Here is a 22,507-nt window from a genome sequence, read left to right on the forward strand (position 1 = left end):
GAAAAATCAGAAGAAAAGGCTAGGGTTGCAGGCTACGAAATTCATTCTACACCTACCGCCTCCTACACTCACACACACTCCCAAGAACACTTCGAAGAGAGATTTGAAGATTGAAGACTACAAATCGAAAGATTGAAGTTTCCATTCTATAGATCTATTTCACAAGAGTATCTAGTTTGCTTTATTATATATTTGATTGAATCCTTTGTGTTGGTTTTCATGAAGAACATGAGTAGCTAAACTTATTGTGGAGTTTTGGTGAAGACTACAATGGATGTTTGTGATTAATTCTATAACTTCTTTAGATTGCTTAGTTCTTGTGATTTCTTTGTTTACTCTTGTGCTTTTTCAATTCAATTGCTTAGCTACCAATTGGGTTTGTTTACCTAGATAGTAGTAATCGAGAGATACCTAACTAGGGATGATAAAAGAGTGAACATTACATTGATAATCTACACTCGAGAGAGGGGATCCTTTGTGAGGGCTTGGGTCTTTTGTTCCTTGGAGTTAATCTAAACAAATTAGAAGGAGACTTCAATATTAAGGGTTAATCAACGGGGTAAGTACACTCGAGAGAGGGCTTAGCTTAGACTAGAGACTTTCCTAGTAATCCTAGAGACATAAAATGGGTAATCGAAGTTGTTGAACTAATTACATCACATTTCCATTGTAGTTGGATCCAAAACTCTACTTTTCTCTTTGAAAGACTTTTCTCTTGTGTTATACTCTCTTTGTTACTTTTGATTCCTTTTACTTGTTGTATACTTTTAGTAGTGTTAAAACAAAACCAATTCCTATTCGATTGTCTAGATAGTAGTCGACATTTGTGCGTGGTACTTGAGTTGATATAATCTTGTCTCTGTGGGATACGATACTCTTGCTTGCTAATTGATTCACTAGCCCCGTACACTTGCGGGTATTTCTTGTGTGAAAATAAGTTGAGTCACCGCCCTCTAATATAGCAAGCAATGACACCACCGTTCAAATTATTGGTGTTTCTATAGTTATATTTATGTCTAGTAGTAATGATTGCTGCAATACTCCAATTAGATCCTTGAATTTGGTGATGGATCGAGAAATGTTTTATGGGGGGCAGAATTTCTTTACCTTATGTACGTCTTTTGATATCTTCTCTAACTCGACCTGCTACCTTCAAATCTGAATACGACCCAAACCCATTAACGATACGATATAATATGGGTTGACATGAAATGAGAACAACCTGAACCCAATATTACACGATTAAAACCTGATATTGCTCGGATTTTGCACTGTTTTAATGCCTTTGTTTTGTCCGTTTTTAATGTCAAAATCACATTTCATATCCATATTTTGTATATTTTATCCATTTTGGTATTTTGACGTGTTTTGTGAGAAATGAGCAAAATAGAGCTGAAAAAGGGCATAAAAACATCAAATTCTGGAAGCTGGAACTGAAGCGCAACCCAGAGGCCCACTGGACCCAATGCAGTGATCGCTGCAACCATTCCAGAGAGTTATGGAGCAGTCCAGCGGCCCCAGTGTTAGTAACGACTTTGGTTATACAATTTTGTTCTCTATTCAATATTCGTTTGTTCTTACTTGGTTTCTTGCCTAAGTAATCGGATAATGCTTCACGTTGATTTAATATAACTTGCTACATAATCGTGACAGTAGGTTGGCGAGTTAGATCCACACTTAGTAGACACTTGATACGCTCGGATTTTGCACTGTTTTAAGGCCTTTATTTGGTCCGTTTTTAATGTCAAAGTTACAATTCATTTCCATATTTTGTATATTTTCTCTATTATGGTATTTTGACGTGTTTTGTGAGATTTGTGCTATTTGAGCCTAAAAAGACAGGAAAAAGTCGAAGTTGGAAATCTGGAGCATTCGAGAAGTCTAGCGGTCCGCTGCAACTTGCACAGCGACCGCCACGCCAGTAGCGGACCGCTCCGGAGAAAGTTGTGCTGAAACGAAGAACACGCCCAACGACCGCTGGGGTGAGCGTAGCGACTGCTAGAAGAGTTCCCGAAGCTACTCGAGTATTCACAGCGACCGCTGCAACATTATGCAGCGACCGCTATCCAAGAGTCAGAGGCTACAGATAGTTGTGCAGCGACCGCTGGCCAAGGTGCAACGGCATGCTGCGAAAGAGCGGTGCACGAATTAACCTACTTTCTCCCCAAGATTTACCAAATTTAGCTATATTTTGCCATATTTCCTGCTGCTCGAAATTCCCACTATAAATATCCCCTCAAACCTCCTTATCCTAGAGCATAAAATTGAGAGAGTTCTTCATTGTGCAAGAGGTTGAAGACGGATTCAAGAGTTCATCAAGGCTACAAGGATTCAACCTTTGGGTTCCATTACTTTAGTTCTTATGTTTACTTTGTTTTCCCTTCATTCTATGTTTTTAGCTTATTCAATTATGTGTAACTAAATACATAGGATTCTAGGGATGTGTTAGTAAGGACTTTGGTTTTACAATTCCGTTTGCTATTTAATATCCGTTTTGTTTTTACTTCGTTTTTTTCTTAAGTTGTTCTATAATACTTCATGTTTGAGTGACACATTTGATGATGATTTAATATAATTTGCTACATAATCGTGAGAGGAGGTTGGCGAGTTAGATCCACTTAATAGACACTACAATTAGCTTCCTTTAAAACTGCACTGTTAATTGAGAGTGGGGACTTTTCAAGGGTCTTCGGAGCTTTTAGAAGTTACCAATCTAGGATTGACAAACCTAGTGTTTGTAATCTACGCTTGTGCCGCATGGGCATAACTTGTGTGACTCGTTCTATCGAAGTATAAACTTTGCTAGGGTATTGTAGTTGGAACTTGTATAACCATAACTGTGAACGCACATCCCTGGAATTCTCTTATCTCTCATATTTTTACCTCTTTGATTAGTTGCAATTAGTTGTTTCATTGCTTTCAAGCTATTCTTGTTTTCAAAAATCTTCAAAACTTTCGTTTTTTTCCAAATAGTGAAAGAAGCTTAGTAGAAGGTAGCCAGTCTGTGATCTTATTCCCCGTGTTCGATATCCGGTACTGACCTTTAGTTATACTATATATACTCTGTATACTTGCAGGTTAATTGCTTTCAGGTTTTATTTCTTTGTTTTTTTTTGTTTTAGTTTAATCTTTGATTTGTTCTTTTCAGGCAGTGCATGCGAACACGTTCGAAGAATATCTTAGAGCCGCTTGATCTCGAACTTGAAAGGACACGTAGGAAAATAAGAAGTGATCGAACCGCAATAGAGGACGGAGCTAGAACTGTGTTGGAAAAGCTGCAGGATCAGGTGAAGCCGTTGATGGACGAGAAGATTGCTCGAGAGGCCCAAGAGAAGAAAAACAGGGAGATAGTTCTTGTTATGCAAATGTTTAATCACGAGAACATGATTACATTTCCCGAAGGCCCTCGTGTGGATGCTAATAATTTTGAGCTACGAATACCCCTTATACAAAGGGTTGAGCAGCATCCTTTTGCAGGTAGGGCCACAGAAGATGCAAACCGCCACCTCTCGAAGTTCGTGGATATTGCCAACACGCTGAAATTGAATGGCGTCGACGACGACGCCATTAGGGTAAGACTCTTTCCCTTCTCATTAATTGATACTGCTAAGGAGTGGTTTGAGTGTCTGCCTATAGAGCAAGTCGCCACGTGGAAGGATATTGTGGCAGCGTTTCTCGATAAGTACTACCCGCCGGGCACAATTTTTAAGTTGAAGAGTGAAATCTTCCAGTTCATTCAGGGCCCCAACGAGCCTTCTTACGAGGCAGTTGCTCGTTTCAAAGGCCTCCTCCGCAAGTGCCCCAACCATGTTTCACCGTGGACCACCGGGAAGGCATACTTTATAATGGGTTTAACGAGCAAATCTGTGCTATGTTGGATTCAGGGGCCAATGGAGGATTTCTCCGGAAGAGTGGACCAGAAGCGATGGCGGTGATAGAAGAGTTCGCCACCAACAGTCGAGGATGGTCGAAAGAAAGGCACCACTCCCGGAGGGTAGCAGCGGTTGAGGAAGTAGAAGAGGTTTCATTCTAACAACAATTTCTTGCAACCTCCTGCAAGTTTTAATGTGAGTAAAGGTGGGGTAGTTGAGCCCGTGAAGAAGGAAGAGAAGTACGAGCAAGGGATCATGAAGATCTTGGAGGTGCTAGTGTAAGACAGAAAGACCAATGACACCAAGATTGGAGTCGTTGAAGCAAGGTTGAACAACCTCGTGGCCGGAATCAACACCATTGCCACTGTCGTCACCAACATCAAGAATCAAATGGACCAAGTCCACAAAAAGATAGCGGAAGACAAGGTAGCAGCAGCACGAGTGACCGACATCAACAAAAAGTGGGTTGCAAAGCAGAAAAAGGGAGAAAGCAGCTCTGGGGCAAAATCTGGGGTCTGCCCAGCGCCCAGCGGGCCGCTGCAAGGTACGCAACGGACCGCTACCGAGCCGACAGAAGCCCTGAGGAAGATGGACTCGTGCGGGACAATGGGATTGTGCTCCCTTTTCAGCCAAATAGGAAGTTTAAGCTTGAAGAGCAATTCAAGCACTTTTTGAACATGTTTTGTAAGGTCCATATAAACATTCCTCTTGTTGAATCATTGCAGGAAATTCCTAGGTACGCCAAGCTACTTAGAGAGGCCGTGATGAAGAAAAGAAGCCTACAAAGGCGAACCTCAAATTGCCTCATCACTGTAGCAAGATTATTCAAAGGGAGAAGGCTGTGAAGTGGAGGGATCCCGGTCAATTCATCATACGGTGTTCAATTGGGCAAGGAAAGTTGGACAAAGCTCTCTGCGATCTTGGGGCGAGCATAAATATCATGCCATTGAAGTACTATGAAAAGCTCAACATCGGACCACTCAAGACTCGCGATGTAACTATAAGGTTGGCCGATAACTTCGCAATCAATGCAGTGGGCATGATCGAGGATGTGTTGGTAAAGGTTGATGATTTTATCTTCCCTGCTGATTTTACTGTGCTTGATATGAAAGTAGATAAACATGTACCTCTAATTCTAGGCAGATATTTTCTAGCCACGAGCAGAACTCTTATGGATGTAGGTAGGGGGGAGATCACGCTTAGCGACAATGTTAGCAAGTCCACCTACAAGATAGAGAGAGGTGCTCAAGTATGAAGAAGCACAAAGAGCAAAGATGGAGTATGAATGCAGGGTAGTGATGATGACTGATACGATCAGATTTTGCACTGTTTTAAGGCCATTATTTGGTCCGTTTTTAATGTCAAAATCACAATTCATGTCCATATTTCATATGTTTTCTCTATTTTTGTATTTTGACGTGTTTTGTGAGAAATGTGCAAAATAGAGTAGAAAAAGGGCATAAAAAGGTGAATTTCCGGAAGCTGGAACTGAAGGGATGCCCAGCGGGCCGCTGGACTCAACGCAGCGGTCGCTGCAAACACTCCAGAGGGGTCTGACTCTCTCCCGTGGCCGCTGGACCTGTTCGCGCGCGACAACGTCACTTCAAACTCGATTTTCCGTCGATCCTGAACTCCGATCAGAGCGTTCTACATATTATTCTCTTCGTCATGAAAATAGCTTCAATATTGTACCATGATCATCTCAATCGGAGTTATGTGGAGAAAGTTATGGCTGTTCTACCAAAGTCGTGCAAAGCTGCCATACTTAGGCGGAAATTTAAGGAAGGAGAGAAACTTTTGCCTTGTTAAGCCAAATTTTATGATTATTTTAATGATTATTCTTGATCGATGAGATAACGATGAAAGATTATTTTAAAAATTATTTAATTCATTAATCAAAAGATATCATTAAAATATTATTATTTAATGGAAATAAAATCTTCCAAACCTAGATTTTAGGAATATTTTTATTATTATCTATATCTATGGAAATAAATAATATTATTTTATTCCTAGATGATATGGATGAGAATAATTTAATAGTTTCCTAATATTTTCCTAATATTTATATATCTAGAATCCTAATTAGGATAGATATGTATGAATACATTAAATAATATAATTTCTCTTCCTAATCTTGAACATGGAAATAATTTGAATATAATATTTCATGTCTAATTAAGAATTAAATACTTTATTTATTTTAGATATATCTTATAGAAGACATGAACAAGAATTAAATTCTAGAATAATTATTTTCCTAAGATGAGATAATAAAATACATTATAAGATTTAATTATCCAGTCAATTAAATACTAATAGAATTTAATTAAGCCTTTTTCTGCCTTAAGGCTAAGGATAATTGAATAAAAACCATAACCCAAAATATCTAAGCTATAATTACGAACTCAACGTTTGTATATGGTCTTCATCAATTGGTCTGCAATTTATGAAGCTTTTTTCTAATATTATCGTCAACTGCTCTGTGGGGACAATAATCCTAAGAAAATAGCGAGTTCGTAAGGGCGGACTTCTCAAATATAAATAGTATGAACTAGAATGTGGTTTCCAATATTATCGCCACCTGCTTTGTGGGGACAATAATCCTAAGAAACTACGAGATTCAGAAGTTCACACAGAAATTATGAGATAGCTTGATCTTGTTAGCAGCACATAAGCATTGTTATGTGAGTGTGTTGTAGGAATGAGATACTGTAATGCTAAATTCGGTGGTCTTGTTTAGGCAACATTAGGCGGTCATGCCACTCTGTGGTCTCTGGACTATTCGTCGATGATTGTAACCAGTAAAATTGTAAGATTTTAATGCGTATTGACCTCCTCTGGAGGGTACAAAATTATAATTTTGCAGTAGTAAGATTTTGAAAAGTTTTATGGTTAATCTAATCAAATTTCTTACATAAGTTTATGACAAATAAGTTAAAACTCTGTTTTGCAATGCAAATCAAATCGTCAAAATGTCATTCAATCCTCGTTCTGCAATTCTTAAAGAAAGTAAACTCGAGGGCCAAAGTTACATAGAATGGAAACAAAATTTGGACATCGTTCTTACAGCTGAAGAGTACAACTTTATGCTCACAACCCCGCGACCTCCATTGCCGGTGGCTAACGCTGCGGCAGGAGTCAGAGATGCACACAAATGGTGGCATAAGGCGAATGAGATGGCTAAGTGCTACATGTTGGCTTCTATGTCTTCAGTACTCAAGCATCAGCATTCTGCCAGAAACTGCCTCTGAGATCATGTAGGATCTCAAGAATCTTTTTGGTACTCAGAATCGAACGGCCAAGTCTCAAGCCTTTCGGAGTATCATGTCAAAGACAATGAAGGAAGGCTCGTCTGTGAAGGACCATGTCCTCGAGATGATGGGCAACCTCAACCAAATTGAGGTTTTGGGAGGGACGATCGATCCCGAGTCCCAGGTAACAATTATCCTTCAAAGTCTTCCCCGTTTCCAGTAGTTCAAGCTCAATTTCGAGATGAACAAAAGGAATTACACCTTGGCAGAACTGTTGACTGAACTTCAGTCGGCAGAGGACCTTATGGTTCAGGCTAAGGCTGCCATGATGACTTCTGCGCCTCGTTCCTCTGGCTTCAAGCCTAGCAAAGGAAAAAGGCAGGCATCGAACTCAGAATTGGGCAAAGTGGCTAAGGGAAAGAAGAAGAAGAGGGCTAACAAGAAGCCCACGGGGAAGTGTTTCAAGTGTGGAGAGAAGGGGCATTGGAAGCCAGACTGTCCTAAAAAGGGCAAGGCTACAGGTATGCACCAAGCTCTAGTAGTCGAGTCATGTTTGGCATCGACATCTACATGCACTTGGGTTATTGACACAGGATCAATTGATCATATTTGTTTTGATCCTGACTTAATGCCAGTGACAAGACGGCTACATGATCGTGAGATGGAAGTCCAGCTGGGCGGCGCTACAAAAGTGGCGGCCGTTGCAGTGGGAGACATTTATTTGCGTTTTAGTAGTGATAGATTTTTTATTTTGAAGAATGTTTTGTTGATACCTACTTTTAGAAGAAATTTAATTTCAGTTTCTAAATTAGTTTTTGATGGATATTCGATTTCTTTTAATGACAATTGCGTTATTAAGAAAGATGGTTCTTATATCTGTCGTGGTATCATGGAAAACGATCTGTACACAATCACATCTACACAATATAATAATCGCAAATTAGAACTCAATACAACAGCGAAAATTTCAAAGAAACGAAAAGAACCTTCAAGTTTAATGAACGAAACGTACTTATGGCACCTTAGACTTGGTCATGCCAATGAAAGGAGGATCCATTCTCTTGTTCAACAAGATCTTATTAAAGGTCTAGAGGAGGAACCCTTTCATAAGTGTGACTCATGCTTAGAAAGCAAGATGACCAAGAGGCGGCCTTTTCAAGCTAAGGGCAATAGGGCCAAGGAAGTACTTGAGCTCGTTCATTCCGATGTATGTGGACCAATGTCTACTGAAGCAAGAGGTGGTTTTCGATACTTCATCACATTCATTGATGACTTCTCGAAAATTGGATACGTCTAATTGATGACCCACAAGTCATAGTCTTTTGACAAGTTCAAGGACTTTAAGGCTCAAGTGGAGAAGTATCATGCTAAGAGTATCAAATGCCTGCGGTCTGATCGTGGAGGCGAATACCTCATTGCTAAGTTTTTGGACTACTTATCGAAGTCGAGAATTCAATCCCAACTGATTGCGCTGGGCACGTCCCAGCAGAACGACGTGGCTGAAAGAAGGAACACGACCTTGTTAAACATGGTCCGATCGATGATGAGTTATGCACGGCTACCTACTTCGTTTTGGGGACATGCCTTGCTTTCTGCAAGCCATATATTAGACAACTTACCGTCAAAATCCGTACCTACTACTCCTTATGAGTTGTGGACTCGACGCAAGCCCAATCTAGCACATCTCAAGATTTGGGGTTGCCCGGCTCATGTATTGGAAAAGGATCCAACTAAGCTAGGATCAAGGACAGAGGTATGTTTGTTTATAGGATACCCCAAAGGAACAAAAGGTTATGAATTCTTTAGTCTACGAGATAAGAAAGTTATTGTGAGTACTCACGCAACATTCTTAGAGGAAGACTATGTAATGAATCATAAACCCAGCAGTGAAGTGGCTCTTGAAGAGCTAACTTCTGTTACAAATTCCATTAACCAAGAACAAGTACCAAGTGTACAAACAATTCCCGAAACATCAACTTCTACTCCAAGTATTGTAGTGCTGCGTCGTAGTGGGAGGGTCTCTAATGAGCCCGATACTGACCTTTAGTTATACTATATATACTCTGTATACTTGCAAGTTAATTGCTTTCAGGTTTTATTTCTTTGTTTTTTTTTTGTTTTAGTTTAATCTTTGATTTGTTCTTTTCAGGCAGTGCATGCGAACACGTTCGAAGAATATCTTAGAGCCGCTTGATCTCGAACTTGAAAGGACACGTAGGAAAATAAGAAGTGATCGAACCGCAATAGAGGACGGAGCTAGAACTGTGTTGGAAAAGCTGCAGGATCAGGTGAAGCCGTTGATGGACGAGAAGATTGCTCGAGAGGCCCAAGAGAAGAAAAACAGGGAGATAGTTCTTGTTATGCAAATGTTTAATCACGAGAACATGATTACATTTCCCGAAGGCCCTCGTGTGGATGCTAATAATTTTGAGCTACGAATACCCCTTATACAAAGGGTTGAGCAGCATCCTTTTGCAGGTAGGGCCACAGAAGATGCAAACCGCCACCTCTCGAAGTTCGTGGATATTGCCAACACGCTGAAATTGAATGGCGTCGACGACGACGCCATTAGGGTAAGACTCTTTCCCTTCTCATTAATTGATACTGCTAAGGAGTGGTTTGAGTGTCTGCCTATAGAGCAAGTCGCCACGTGGAAGGATATTGTGGCAGCGTTTCTCGATAAGTACTACCCGCCGGGCACAATTTTTAAGTTGAAGAGTGAAATCTTCCAGTTCATTCAGGGCCCCAACGAGCCTTCTTACGAGGCAGTTGCTCGTTTCAAAGGCCTCCTCCGCAAGTGCCCCAACCATGTTTCACCGTGGACCACCGGGAAGGCATACTTTATAATGGGTTTAACGAGCAAATCTGTGCTATGTTGGATTCAGGGGCCAATGGAGGATTTCTCCGGAAGAGTGGACCAGAAGCGATGGCGGTGATAGAAGAGTTCGCCACCAACAGTCGAGGATGGTCGAAAGAAAGGCACCACTCCCGGAGGGTAGCAGCGGTTGAGGAAGTAGAAGAGGTTTCATTCTAACAACAATTTCTTGCAACCTCCTGCAAGTTTTAATGTGAGTAAAGGTGGGGTAGTTGAGCCCGTGAAGAAGGAAGAGAAGTACGAGCAAGAGATCATGAAGATCTTGGAGGTGCTAGTGTAAGACAGAAAGACCAATGACACCAAGATTGGAGTCGTTGAAGCAAGGTTGAACAACCTCGTGGCCGGAATCAACACCATTGCCACTGTCGTCACCAACATCAAGAATAAAATGGACCAAGTCCACAAAAAGATAGCGGAAGACAAGGTAGCAGCAGCACGAGTGACCGACATCAACAAAAAGTGGGTTGCAAAGCAGAAAAAGGGAGAAAGCAGCTCTGGGGCAAAATCTGGGGTCTGCCCAGCGCCCACCGGGCCGCTGCAAGGTACCCAACGGACCGCTACCGAGCCGACAGAAGCCCTGAGGAAGATGGACTCGTGCGGGACAATGGGATTGTGCTCCCTTTTCAGCCAAATAGGAAGTTTAAGCTTGAAGAGCAATTCAAGCACTTTTTGAACATGTTTTGTAAGGTCCATATAAACATTCCTCTTGTTGAATCATTGCAGGAAATTCCTAGGTACGCCAAGCTACTTAGAGAGGCCGTGATGAAGAAAAGAAGCCTACAAAGGCGAACCTCAAATTGCCTCATCACTGTAGCAAGATTATTCAAAGGGAGAAGGCTGTGAAGTGGAGGGATCCCGGTCAATTCATCATACGGTGTTCAATTGGGCAAGGAAAGTTGGACAAAGCTCTCTGCGATCTTGGGGCGAGCATAAATATCATGCCATTGAAGTACTATGAAAAGCTCAACATCGGACCACTCAAGACTCGCGATGTAACTATAAGGTTGGCCGATAACTTCGCAATCAATGCAGTGGGCATGATCGAGGATGTGTTGGTAAAGGTTGATGATTTTATCTTCCCTGCCGATTTTACTGTGCTTGATATGAAAGTAGATAAACATGTACCTCTAATTCTAGGCAGATATTTTCTAGCCACGAGCAGAACTCTTATGGATGTAGGTAGGGGGGAGATCACGCTTAGCGACAATGTTAGCAAGTCCACCTACAAGATAGAGAGAGGTGCTCAAGTATGAAGAAGCACAAAGAGCAAAGATGGAGTATGAATGCAGGGTAGTGATGATGACTGATACGATCAGATTTTGCACTGTTTTAAGGCCATTATTTGGTCCGTTTTTAATGTCAAAATCACAATTCATGTCCATATTTCATATGTTTTCTCTATTTTTGTATTTTGACGTGTTTTGTGAGAAATGTGCAAAATAGAGCAGAAAAAGGGCATAAAAAGGTGAATTTCCGGAAGCTGGAACTGAAGGGACGCCCAGCGGGCCGCTGGACTCAACGCAGCGGTCGCTGCAAACACTCCAGAGGGGTCTGACTCTCTCCCGTGGCCGCTGGACCTGTTCGCGCGCGACAACGTCACTTCAAACTCGATTTTCTGTCGATCCTGAACTCCGATCAGAGCGTTCTACATATTATTCTCTTCGTCATGAAAATAGCTTCAATATTGTACCATGATCATCTCAATCGGAGTTATGTGGAGAAAGTTATGGCTGTTCTACCAAAGTCGTGCAAAGCTGCCATACTTAGGCGGAAATTTAAGGAAGGAGAGAAACTTTTGCCTTGTTAAGCCAAATTTTATGATTATTTTAATGATTATTCTTGATCGATGAGATAACGATGAAAGATTATTTTAAAAATTATTTAATTCATTAATCAAAAGATATCATTAAAATATTATTATTTAATGGAAATAAAATCTTCCAAACCTAGATTTTAGGAATATTTTTATTATTATCTATATCTATGGAAATAAATAATATTATTTTATTCCTAGATGATATGGATGAGAATAATTTAATAGTTTCCTAATTAGGATAGATATGTATGAATACATTAAATAATATAATTTCTCTTCCTAATCTTGAACATGGAAATAATTTGAATATAATATTTCATGTCTAATTAAGAATTAAATACTTTATTTATTTTAGATATATCTTATAGAAGACATGAACAAGAATTAAATTCTAGAATAATTATTTTCCTAAGATGAGATAATAAAATACATTATAAGATTTAATTATCCAGTCAATTAAATACTAATAGAATTTAATTAAGCCTTTTTCTGCCTTAAGGCTAAGGATAATTGAATAAAAACCATAACCCAAAATATCTAAGCTATAATTACGAACTCAACATTTGTATATGGTCTTCATCAATTGGTCTGCAATTTATGAAGCTTTTTTCTAATATTATCGTCAACTGCTCTGTGGGGACAATAATCCTAAGAAAATAGCGAGTTCGTAAGGGCGGACTTCTCAAATATAAATAGTATGAACTAGAATGTGGTTTCCAATATTATCGCCACCTGCTTTGTGGGGACAATAATCCTAAGAAACTACGAGATTCAGAAGTTCACACAGAATTTATGAGATAGCTTGATCTTGTTAGCAGCACATAAGCATTGTTATGTGAGTGTGTTGTAGGAATGAGATACTGTAATGCTAAATTCGGTGGTCTTGTTTAGGCAACATTAGGCGGTCATGCCACTCTGTGGTCTCTGGACTATTCGTCGATGATTGTAACCAGTAAAATTGTAAGATTTTAATGCGTATTGACCTCCTCTGGAGGGTACAAAATTATAATTTTGCAGTAGTAAGATTTTGAAAAGTTTTATGGTTAATCTAATCAAATTTCTTACATAAGTTTATGACAAATAAGTTAAAACTCTGTTTTGCAATGCAAATCAAATCGTCAAAATGTCATTCAATCCTCGTTCTGCAATTCTTAAAGAAAGTAAACTCGAGGGCCAAAATTACATAGAATGGAAACAAAATTTAGACATCGTTCTTACAGCTGAAGAGTACAACTTTATGCTCACAACCCCGCGACCTCCATTGCCGGTGGCTAACGCTGCGGCAGGAGTCAGAGATGCACACAAATGGTGGCATAAGGCGAATGAGATGGCTAAGTGCTACATGTTGGCTTCTATGTCTTCAGTACTCAAGCATCAGCATTCTGCCAGAAACTGCCTCTGAGATCATGTAGGATCTCAAGAATCTTTTTGGTACTCAGAATCGAACGGCCAAGTCTCAAGCCTTTCGGAGTATCATGTCGAAGACAATGAAGGAAGGCTCGTCTGTGAAGGACCATGTCCTCGAGATGATGGGCAACCTCAACCAAATTGAGGTTTTGGGAGGGACGATCGATCCCGAGTCCCAGGTAACAATTATCCTTCAAAGTCTTCCCCGTTTCCAGTAGTTCAAGCTCAATTTCGAGATGAACAAAAGGAATTACACCTTGGCAGAATTGTTGACTGAACTTCAGTCGGCAGAGGACCTTATGGTTCAGGCTAAGGCTGCCATGATGACTTCTGCGCCTCGTTCCTCTGGCTTCAAGCCTAGCAAAGGAAAAAGGCAGGCATCGAACTCAGAATTGGGCAAAGTGGCTAAGGGAAAGAAGAAGAAGAGGGCTAACAAGAAGCCCACGGGGAAGTGTTTCAAGTGTGGAGAGAAGGGGCATTGGAAGCCAGACTGTCCTAAAAAGGGCAAGGCTACAGGTATGCACCAAGCTCTAGTAGTCGAGTCATGTTTGGCATCGACATCTACATGCACTTGGGTTATTGACACAGGATCAATTGATCATATTTGTTTTGATCCTGACTTAATGCCAGTGACAAGACGGCTACATGATCGTGAGATGGAAGTCCAGCTGGGCGGCGCTACAAAAGTGGCGGCCGTTGCAGTGGGAGACATTTATTTGCGTTTTAGTAGTGATAGATTTTTTATTTTGAAGAATGTTTTGTTGATACCTACTTTTAGAAGAAATTTAATTTCAGTTTCTAAATTAGTTTTTGATGGATATTCGATTTCTTTTAATGACAATTGCGTTATTAAGAAAGATGGTTCTTATATCTGTCGTGGTATCATGGAAAACGATCTGTACACAATCACATCTACACAATATAATAATCGCAAATTAGAACTCAATACAACAGCGAAAATTTCAAAGAAACGAAAAGAACCTTCAAGTTTAATGAACGAAACGTACTTATGGCACCTTAGACTTGGTCATGCCAATGAAAGGAGGATCCATTCTCTTGTTCAACAAGATCTTATTAAAGGTCTAGAGGAGGAACCCTTTCATAAGTGTGACTCATGCTTAGAAAGCAAGATGACCAAGAGGCGGCCTTTTCAAGCTAAGGGCAATAGGGCCAAGGAAGTACTTGAGCTCGTTCATTCCGATGTATGTGGACCAATGTCTACTGAAGCAAGAGGTGGTTTTCGATACTTCATCACATTCATTGATGACTTCTCGAAAATTGGATACGTCTAATTGATGACCCACAAGTCATAGTCTTTTGACAAGTTCAAGGACTTTAAGGCTCAAGTGGAGAAGTATCATGCTAAGAGTATCAAATGCCTGCGGTCTGATCGTGGAGGCGAATACCTCATTGCTAAGTTTTTGGACTACTTATCGAAGTCGGGAATTCAATCCCAACTGATTGCGCTGGGCACGTCCCAGCAGAACGACGTGGCTGAAAGAAGGAACACGACCTTGTTAAACATGGTCCGATCGATGATGAGTTATGCACGGCTACCTACTTCGTTTTGGGGACATGCCTTGCTTTCTGCAAGCCATATATTAGACAACTTACCGTCAAAATCCGTACCTACTACTCCTTATGAGTTGTGGACTCGACGCAAGCCCAATCTAGCACATCTCAAGATTTGGGGTTGCCCGGCTCATGTATTGGAAAAGGATCCAACTAAGCTAGGATCAAGGACAGAGGTATGTTTGTTTATAGGATACCCCAAAGGAACGAAAGGTTATGAATTCTTTAGTCTACGAGATAAGAAAGTTATTGTGAGTACTCACGCAACATTCTTAGAGGAAGACTATGTAATGAATCATAAACCCAGCAGTGAAGTGGCTCTTGAAGAGCTAACTTCTGTTACAAATTCCATTAACCAAGAACAAGTACCAAGTGTACAAACAATTCCCGAAACATCAACTTCTACTCCAAGTATTGTAGTGCTGCGTCGTAGTGGGAGGGTCTCTAATGAGCCCGATAGATACATTGGTTTGGGAGAATCTATGGATCACTCCTCGGACAGCAATGTATTAGATCCCTGGAACTTTGTAGAGGCGCTGGCGGATATCGATCATTGCGAATGGGTGAAAGCAATGGATTCGGAACTACAATCTATGATAGACAAAGACGTATACGATTTATCTGTCCTACCCGAAGGCTGTACTGCCATTGGGAGTAAATGGATATATAAACGTAAACGTGGAACCGATGGACGAGTTAAAGTCTTTAAGGCAAGACTAGTGGCTAAGGGGTATACCCAAAAGGAAGGTGTCGATTACGACGAGACCTTCTCCCCGGTGGCCATGCTCAAATCGATTCGTATACTATTGTCTATAGCAGCTTATATGGATTGGGATGTATGGCAGATGGACGTTAAGACTGCGTTCTTGAACGGTAGTCTTGAGGAGACCATCTACATGGAACTACCCGAAGGATATGCCATAAAGGGCAAGGAACACATGGTTTGGAAGCTTAAGAAGACTATTTATGGCCTTAAGCAAGCATCTAGATCGTGGAACCAGTGTTTTGATCAAACTGTTCGAAAGTTTGGATTCGAAAAGTGCCCAAATGAAAGCTGCGTTTATAAGAGGATTGAAAAGGGGAATGTGGTGTTCTTAGTTTTATATGTAGATGACATTCTTCTTTTTGGAAACAATAAAAAGATGTTGTCATCAGTACGAACTTGGTTATCAAACCAGTTCGAGATGAAGGATATGGGAGACGTGGTACACAGTACTTAGTCGTTTTAGCATGCAGGACGCCAAGAAAGGTTTCTTACCTTTGAGACATGGCATCCATTTATCTCAAGAGATGTGCCCTAAACGCCGTCTGAGATAGAAGCAATGAGAAGGATTCCATATGCTTCGGTGGTTGGAAGTCTCATGTATGCTATGCTTTGTACAAGACCCGATATTTGCTTTGTCGTTGGCATGGTAGCAAGATATCAGTCCAATCCGGGCCAAGGACATTGGACTGCCGTAAAGAACATACTCAAGTACCTTAAACGGACTAAAGACTATGCTCTAGTTTACAACGCAGTCGAGCTCTGTCCTTTGGGATATACTGACTCAGATTTTCAAGCGGATCAGGACTCGAGAAAATCTACTTCAGAGTTTGTGTTCACCTTAGGAGATGGAGCCGTAATTTGGAAGAGTGTGAAGCAGAAATGCATCGCGGACTCAACCATGGAAGCCGAGTATGTGGCCGCTTCGGAGGCTGCAAAAGAGGCAGTATGGTTCAAGAACTTCCTTATGGATTTAGGTGTGGTTTCGAATCTGCCCAAGAGCATCACTATTTATTGTGACAACTTTGGTGCTGTGGCAAACTCGAAAGAACCAAGAGCTCACAAAGCGAGCAAACACATAGAGCGGAAGTATCATATCATTAGAGATATTGTGCAGAGAGGAGACATACAAGTGGTCAAGATTGCGTCAGAGAACAACCTGGCAGATCCTTTTACAAAGACATTGGCGGTAAAACCGTTCGAGGGCCACGTTGAAGGGATGGGAGTTCGACTCATTCAAGACCTCAACTCGCTTTCAGTATAAGTGGGACAAATATATTTTTTTGACGTGTGCACTATCATTTTGTATACTCGAAAGCTGTTTTGAGTATAAGTGGAAGACTGTTAGGGTTTGTATACTAGAAATCACCTTTCGAGTGATTGAATACTGTAAAACTCTAATTATTCTTTTCCAAGTAATGCAACAGATTATTTTTGTCATAATGTTGTTATGTTTTACATTTAATGGATGTTTATTGCATATTTAAATGTATAAGCGAACATAATAAAGTCTAAGTCTTTGTTTTAGTAGACCGGTTGTAGGCTGCTCTCAATTTAAGGTACGCGGTCAGTTCTGAACAAAGAAAAATAATAATTTCACAACCTAGATAGGCCTAGACTACCTATCGTGAAAGGTTGCCATGTCAGTCCGATTATTTCTAAGCCTTATTGAAATAAGATGATGTTGGTGTGGTATAGCACTGAATGGATCAAACAGCAAGACGAGTCTTTATGCTATCTACTGAAAGACGAGGTCTTGATAAATAATTTCTTAATCAATGTACGTTGGCATTGAGCATACGATATTGAGTATCTACTACTTTGACTTACCAAAGGTGCGGGTTTTTCGTCACCCAACGATCCAGGTATATTGGGTAGTGGTGATCATTATCTAGTGTTGCTAGGATTGCTATTATGTTGAATCGTGCGCGAGGAGAGTCTCGTTTGATAACATCCACAAGAGGAGCTCGAAACGAGGTTTATTATTCGGAACCTAGCTAGTTGGAGTTTAATTAATCTATGAATAATAAATAAGATTTTCTTGCTAAGTCTACTCTTGGAGATTAAAAATATGTTAATTAATTAAGCACATAGCAGACATTAATTAATTAATGGATGTTTCTATTTTAAGCGCGGGAAATGAATTAAACAAATTAAAGGAAACCCGGAATACTTGTAATTTCGGATTTGGAAAGGCACTGCAATATTACTTCTGTAGTGGCTGCTCGTAATATTCCAATATAAGCTTGTATTAAATTGTGGATTCAATTTAATTAGTAAAAAGCTAATTGGATGAGGTCATGTCAAAATTCTTCCTTAGATCCCTGACTGGGCCCAATATGCGACTTAATATAAATAGGAGAATAAAGGAGACAGAAGACAACTTTTTCATTATTGTTTTTACTCAAATTTTCGTCCCCCCTTATCCTAGAGGGAGTCGAAATTTTGCTCTCCTTCCGTGAGCAGAATTTTGTCTGTCTTCTTAATTTAAGTAATAGTATTCTGGTGAGATTTGCCCACACAAATATCAGTTTACAGTCCGGGACACCAGTCAGAAGATCCGAGGTCGAGTACTCAAGATCTTCACATGGAGAAGACGCAAGCCATCTTCGATTCTCAAGAAAATCAACGATGTAATTTGGCTAACTCCGTAGTAAGCATGTTTTAGGAATTATTTACGCGAATAGAATTTATCTAAATAATCTGCTAAATAGATCAGTTTATGAGATCCGTTACCAGCGCAACGCTTCCGCTGCCAACCCCTTCATATATACCTATATATAATGGGGTGTGCTAGGGTCCTTGCAGCATCTTAGTGTGAAACACAACACAAATCACAACCCTTGGATCATTAGATTGGATGATTGTGATTAGTTACATTATCATACTAAAAATCTACATTATTAGCCGAGGTACATTATTAGACTAGAAATTTACATTATTAGACTAAAACTGTACATTTTAAACAAAATGCTACATTATTAGCCGAGGAACATTATTAGGCTAAAAATCTACATTATTAGATGACGCGTGGCATTAATCTAACCGTTAGATCACAAAACCAATGAATTGCATGTGTTTTGTGTTTCACTTATACTTAGCGTTTGGATATGAATACATCCCTATAATATATATATATATATATATATATATATATATATATATATATATAGGGTTGGACTAGGGTGCTAACTATTTACAGTAATAACTAATACCTATCAATGCTATGTATTAAAATTATCAACACAAAGACATAATTATATCAATATAACATGTAAATTTAAATATCAATACAAAGACATAATTTATCAACACAAGAAAGATTGATAAATTTATGTCTTTGTGTTGATATTTTTAACATACAATATTGATATTTAGGTATTAGTTATTACTGTAAAAAGTTAGTATTTGATTACAAACCTATATATATATATATATATATGTGTGTGTGTGTGTGTGTGTGTGTGTGTATGAGAATGTAAATACAAAATATGGGGTGTTACAACAATTGATCTATGTCAGGAGGTGAAATAATTCTGCGACAATTTATGTCAATAATAATTCCGTTGCCATCACTTCGACCTGAGCTCGATTAGGATGGTTCTGTCAGGGGCGGTGCCACTGGGGAACGAGCTGGAAGTCGCAGACAGTTTTGGACAGGTGAAAAGTGAAAAATAACTTATATTCCTTCATTTTTCATGTCCTTTAAATGATCATTTAATACCGGAAACACTAAATTCAATTTAATTAGTCCCTACATTTGTGTAGAGATTATAAGAATTATACTACTAATTGATTAACTTTATTTTACTCTAAATTCAGTGTTAGGAAAATTAGTTGGGTAGGTGGAGGAATGTGAAGTTAAGTCGGATTAACTTGTCATTACTCCCTATTGATGTATTGCATATATAACTAATCGATTTGAATCCTTATTATGGTACCACTTGCATCTAATACTTTGTCAATTTTGATTTATAATATAACTTAATGCACCGTTCCTAGAGAGAGATATTGCACCGAATTTTCAACAAATTCAACATTTATTTATTGAACAATAGAATATCATACTTAATTTGATTTCATTTTATTTAACCCTTTTTTTTATAGTGATGCTCCCGTGTTTGTCGGGTAATTTCAATAAATTGTTTAATTAATTATAGAATGACTGCCAATCTCTGCAGTTGCTACCACGTAACATGCATGTTAAAAATTTGTACACGAAGTTACGTACTTAGCCATGTATGATAATAATATTATTATCATAATTTATATCCTTTTTTATTCTAGGTGGGTTAGATAGACCACGAGGAATTCAAACATATTAGACAAAAATAATAAATTCATGGGCCGACTAATAAACATAAACTTCCTAGCCCGTTTGTCCATTATTCTAGGTGGATTAGATAGACCACAAGGAATTCATGTTATTGGAAAAAAATAATAAATTCATGGGCTGACTAATAAACACAAATTTCCTAGCCTGTTTGTCCGTACTATATTTTTTCGTAAGTAATATTTAGTTATATTATAATCCAAAATTGTCAAAGTATTAGATGCAAGTGGTACCATGATAAAGATTCGAATCGATTAGATATATATGCATCACATCAATGAGGAGTAATGACAAATTAATCCGACCTAACTTCACATTCCTCCACCTACCCAACTAATTTTCCTAACACTGAATTTAGAGTAAAACAAAGTAAATCAATTAGTAGTATAATTCTTATAATCTCAACACAAATATAGGGAATAATTAAATTGAATTTAGTGTTTCTGGTATTAAATGATCATTTGAAGGACATGAAAAATGAAGTTAGGTATATCAGGTTATTTTCACTTTTCACCTGTCCAAAAACCGCATGCGACACGCGGCTGTGCAGAGCCGCTTCCAGCTCCTTCCCCAGCGGCCCCGCCCCTGGCATAACCATCCTGATCGAGCTTAGGTCGAAGTTATCCACCAGCGGAATTATTAGTAACATAGATGTTTCATATTTTTATTAGTGTGATGGTTGAATTTGTCGCAGAATTATTTCACCTATGAAACATAAATCAATTATGTCTTCAACTAGTCTTTCAAGTGATGTTTCAAAACTAATAAAGATGATTTTTATATTTCTACGGCCTAGGGCTGTATTAGTAAATTCTCTGTAATTTCAGATTGAAATAGTGTTTCACATATTATTATCACTGAATTTTTCATGATAATAAAACAATCATTTTTACCCATAATTCAACGGGGCCATCTCCCATTAAATGCTCTATGAATACCCCTATTTAACCAACAAATCAAACACTATATTGGGATAATAAACGAGTCACACAGAAAATTTAACCAACAAATCAAACACTATATTGGGCCGTTAAATGCTCTATGAATGCCCCTATTTACCAATTCAACCACACCCTTATTTTAATAAATAATAACCCCCTCAATCTCAACTCCTCTTTGTTGTGCATAGACATCACATCCGCCGCAACCGAAAATCAAAGATGTACGGAACAATGTCCGCTGAGATGACGGTTGATGTACCGGCAACCGAAGCGTGGAAGCTCTACGACACTCTACAGCTCCCCAAAGTGGCGGAGGAAGCCAACTCCGACTTTATCAGCCGGGTCGACGTCGTCCAAGGGGACAGCGGCGCCAGAACCATTTTCGAGGTCGTTTTCCGTCCAGGTACCATCCACATTCAGTTCAATCAACTTCCGCTAGATTTATGTAATTATCCTAATTAATTTAATTGATTAATTGAGCAGGGATGGGAGGGGGAATGAAGTCGTTCAAGGAGAAATTCATGGTGGTGGATAACGAGAAGCGTGTGAAGGAGGCAGAGGTTGTGGAAGGTGGATTTCTGGATCTAGGGTTCACGCTGTATCGTACGAGATTCAATGTGATAGAGGTGGAGGGAAACGAGAAGCAGTGTATAACTCGATCTACGATCGAGTACGAGCTCAAAGAAGAAGCTGCAGCGAATGTTGAAATCGCTTCCATTAAACCATTCACTGGCCTCATGCTACTCTGTGCTAAGTATTTGCTCCGCAACAATGACAATTGATCAACTATAGCCGCAACAATGACAATTGATCTACTATTAACCTGGGACTGCGTGTTTTACTTTCATGGTTTCTAAAATAAATTTCTATCCTCCTACTATATATCTCTGTATTTCATTTTCTCTTTTTTCATGCTTTTAATAACAACAATCAATATGAATCTACATATTTTATCAACTCATAACTATGAAATCTTGAAAAAGCTGCCACAAGAAAATCCTACTCCCTACGTTAGCTATTAAAAGTCACACTTTATCCGCCACGAATTTTAAAAAAGTTAATAGAAAGTGAATTGAAAATATTAACGAAATGGGACTCATACTCTTTGATACGCTCGGTTTTTGCACTATTTTAGGGCCTTTATTTGGTCCTTTTTGAGTATCAATGTTGCATTACATGTCCAATAATTACATATTTTATCTATTTTGGTATTTTGACGTGTTTTGTGAGAAATGTGCAAATTTGAGCCTAAAAAGATAGCTAAAACTCGAAGATGAAAATCTGGAGCATTCGACCCACCCAGCTGACCGCTGGCGGCCAACGATTGTTGAACAAATAGCAGTCAGCTTTGAAAAAGTTGTGCTGAAAAGACTAGTTCAAGACATAATTGTAACACCCCAAATCAGGGTTTAGTTGGAAAATTCCTTTCTACACAAATTTGTCAATTTAGGCTGAAATTTTTATAATTTGTGCACAACACTGAATGTTATTTTATATAGAATTGGGGTTACACAAGTATCACGTCAGTCAGATTGAGCAAGAAAATAGAATTAAATCGGAAATTATATAGCGTATACAATAAAAGGGAGAAATGGTCATTTTGCATAAAAGATGCTATGTATATTTTTATCTCCAAAACTCTTCGAGAGGCACGATTTTTTTAGGTTTGTAATT

The 22,507-nt window shown here is 39.2% G+C and overlaps 1 protein-coding gene across 1 annotated transcript; it reads left to right on the forward strand.

Moving 5' to 3' along the window:
- The first annotated feature begins 20,999 nt into the window (after positions 1-20,999).
- LOC121766462 (norbelladine synthase-like) lies at positions 21,000-21,738 on the forward strand. Its single transcript, XM_042162743.1, has 2 exons — positions 21,000-21,236; positions 21,317-21,738. The coding sequence occupies exons 1-2, from the start codon at positions 21,053-21,055 to the stop codon at positions 21,613-21,615; spliced, it is 483 nt and encodes a 160-aa protein (XP_042018677.1). The 5' UTR covers positions 21,000-21,052; the 3' UTR covers positions 21,616-21,738.
- The last annotated feature ends 769 nt before the right edge of the window (positions 21,739-22,507 follow it).

The sequence above is a fragment of the Salvia splendens genome, chromosome 15, assembly GCF_004379255.2.
Source record: "Salvia splendens isolate huo1 chromosome 15, SspV2, whole genome shotgun sequence".
Lineage (NCBI taxonomy): Eukaryota > Viridiplantae > Streptophyta > Magnoliopsida > Lamiales > Lamiaceae > Salvia > Salvia splendens.

What these genes read in the sequence shown, in the direction of transcription:
- LOC121766462 (XM_042162743.1), top strand. Translation starts at nt 21,053, where the DNA reads ATGTACGGAACAATGTCCGCTGAGATGACGGTTGATGTACCGGCAACC. An exon ending in CGAGGTCGTTTTCCGTCCAG is followed by an intron (nt 21,237 to 21,316) that starts GTACCATCCACA and finishes TTAATTGAGCAG; the next exon opens with GGATGGGAGGGGGAATGAAG.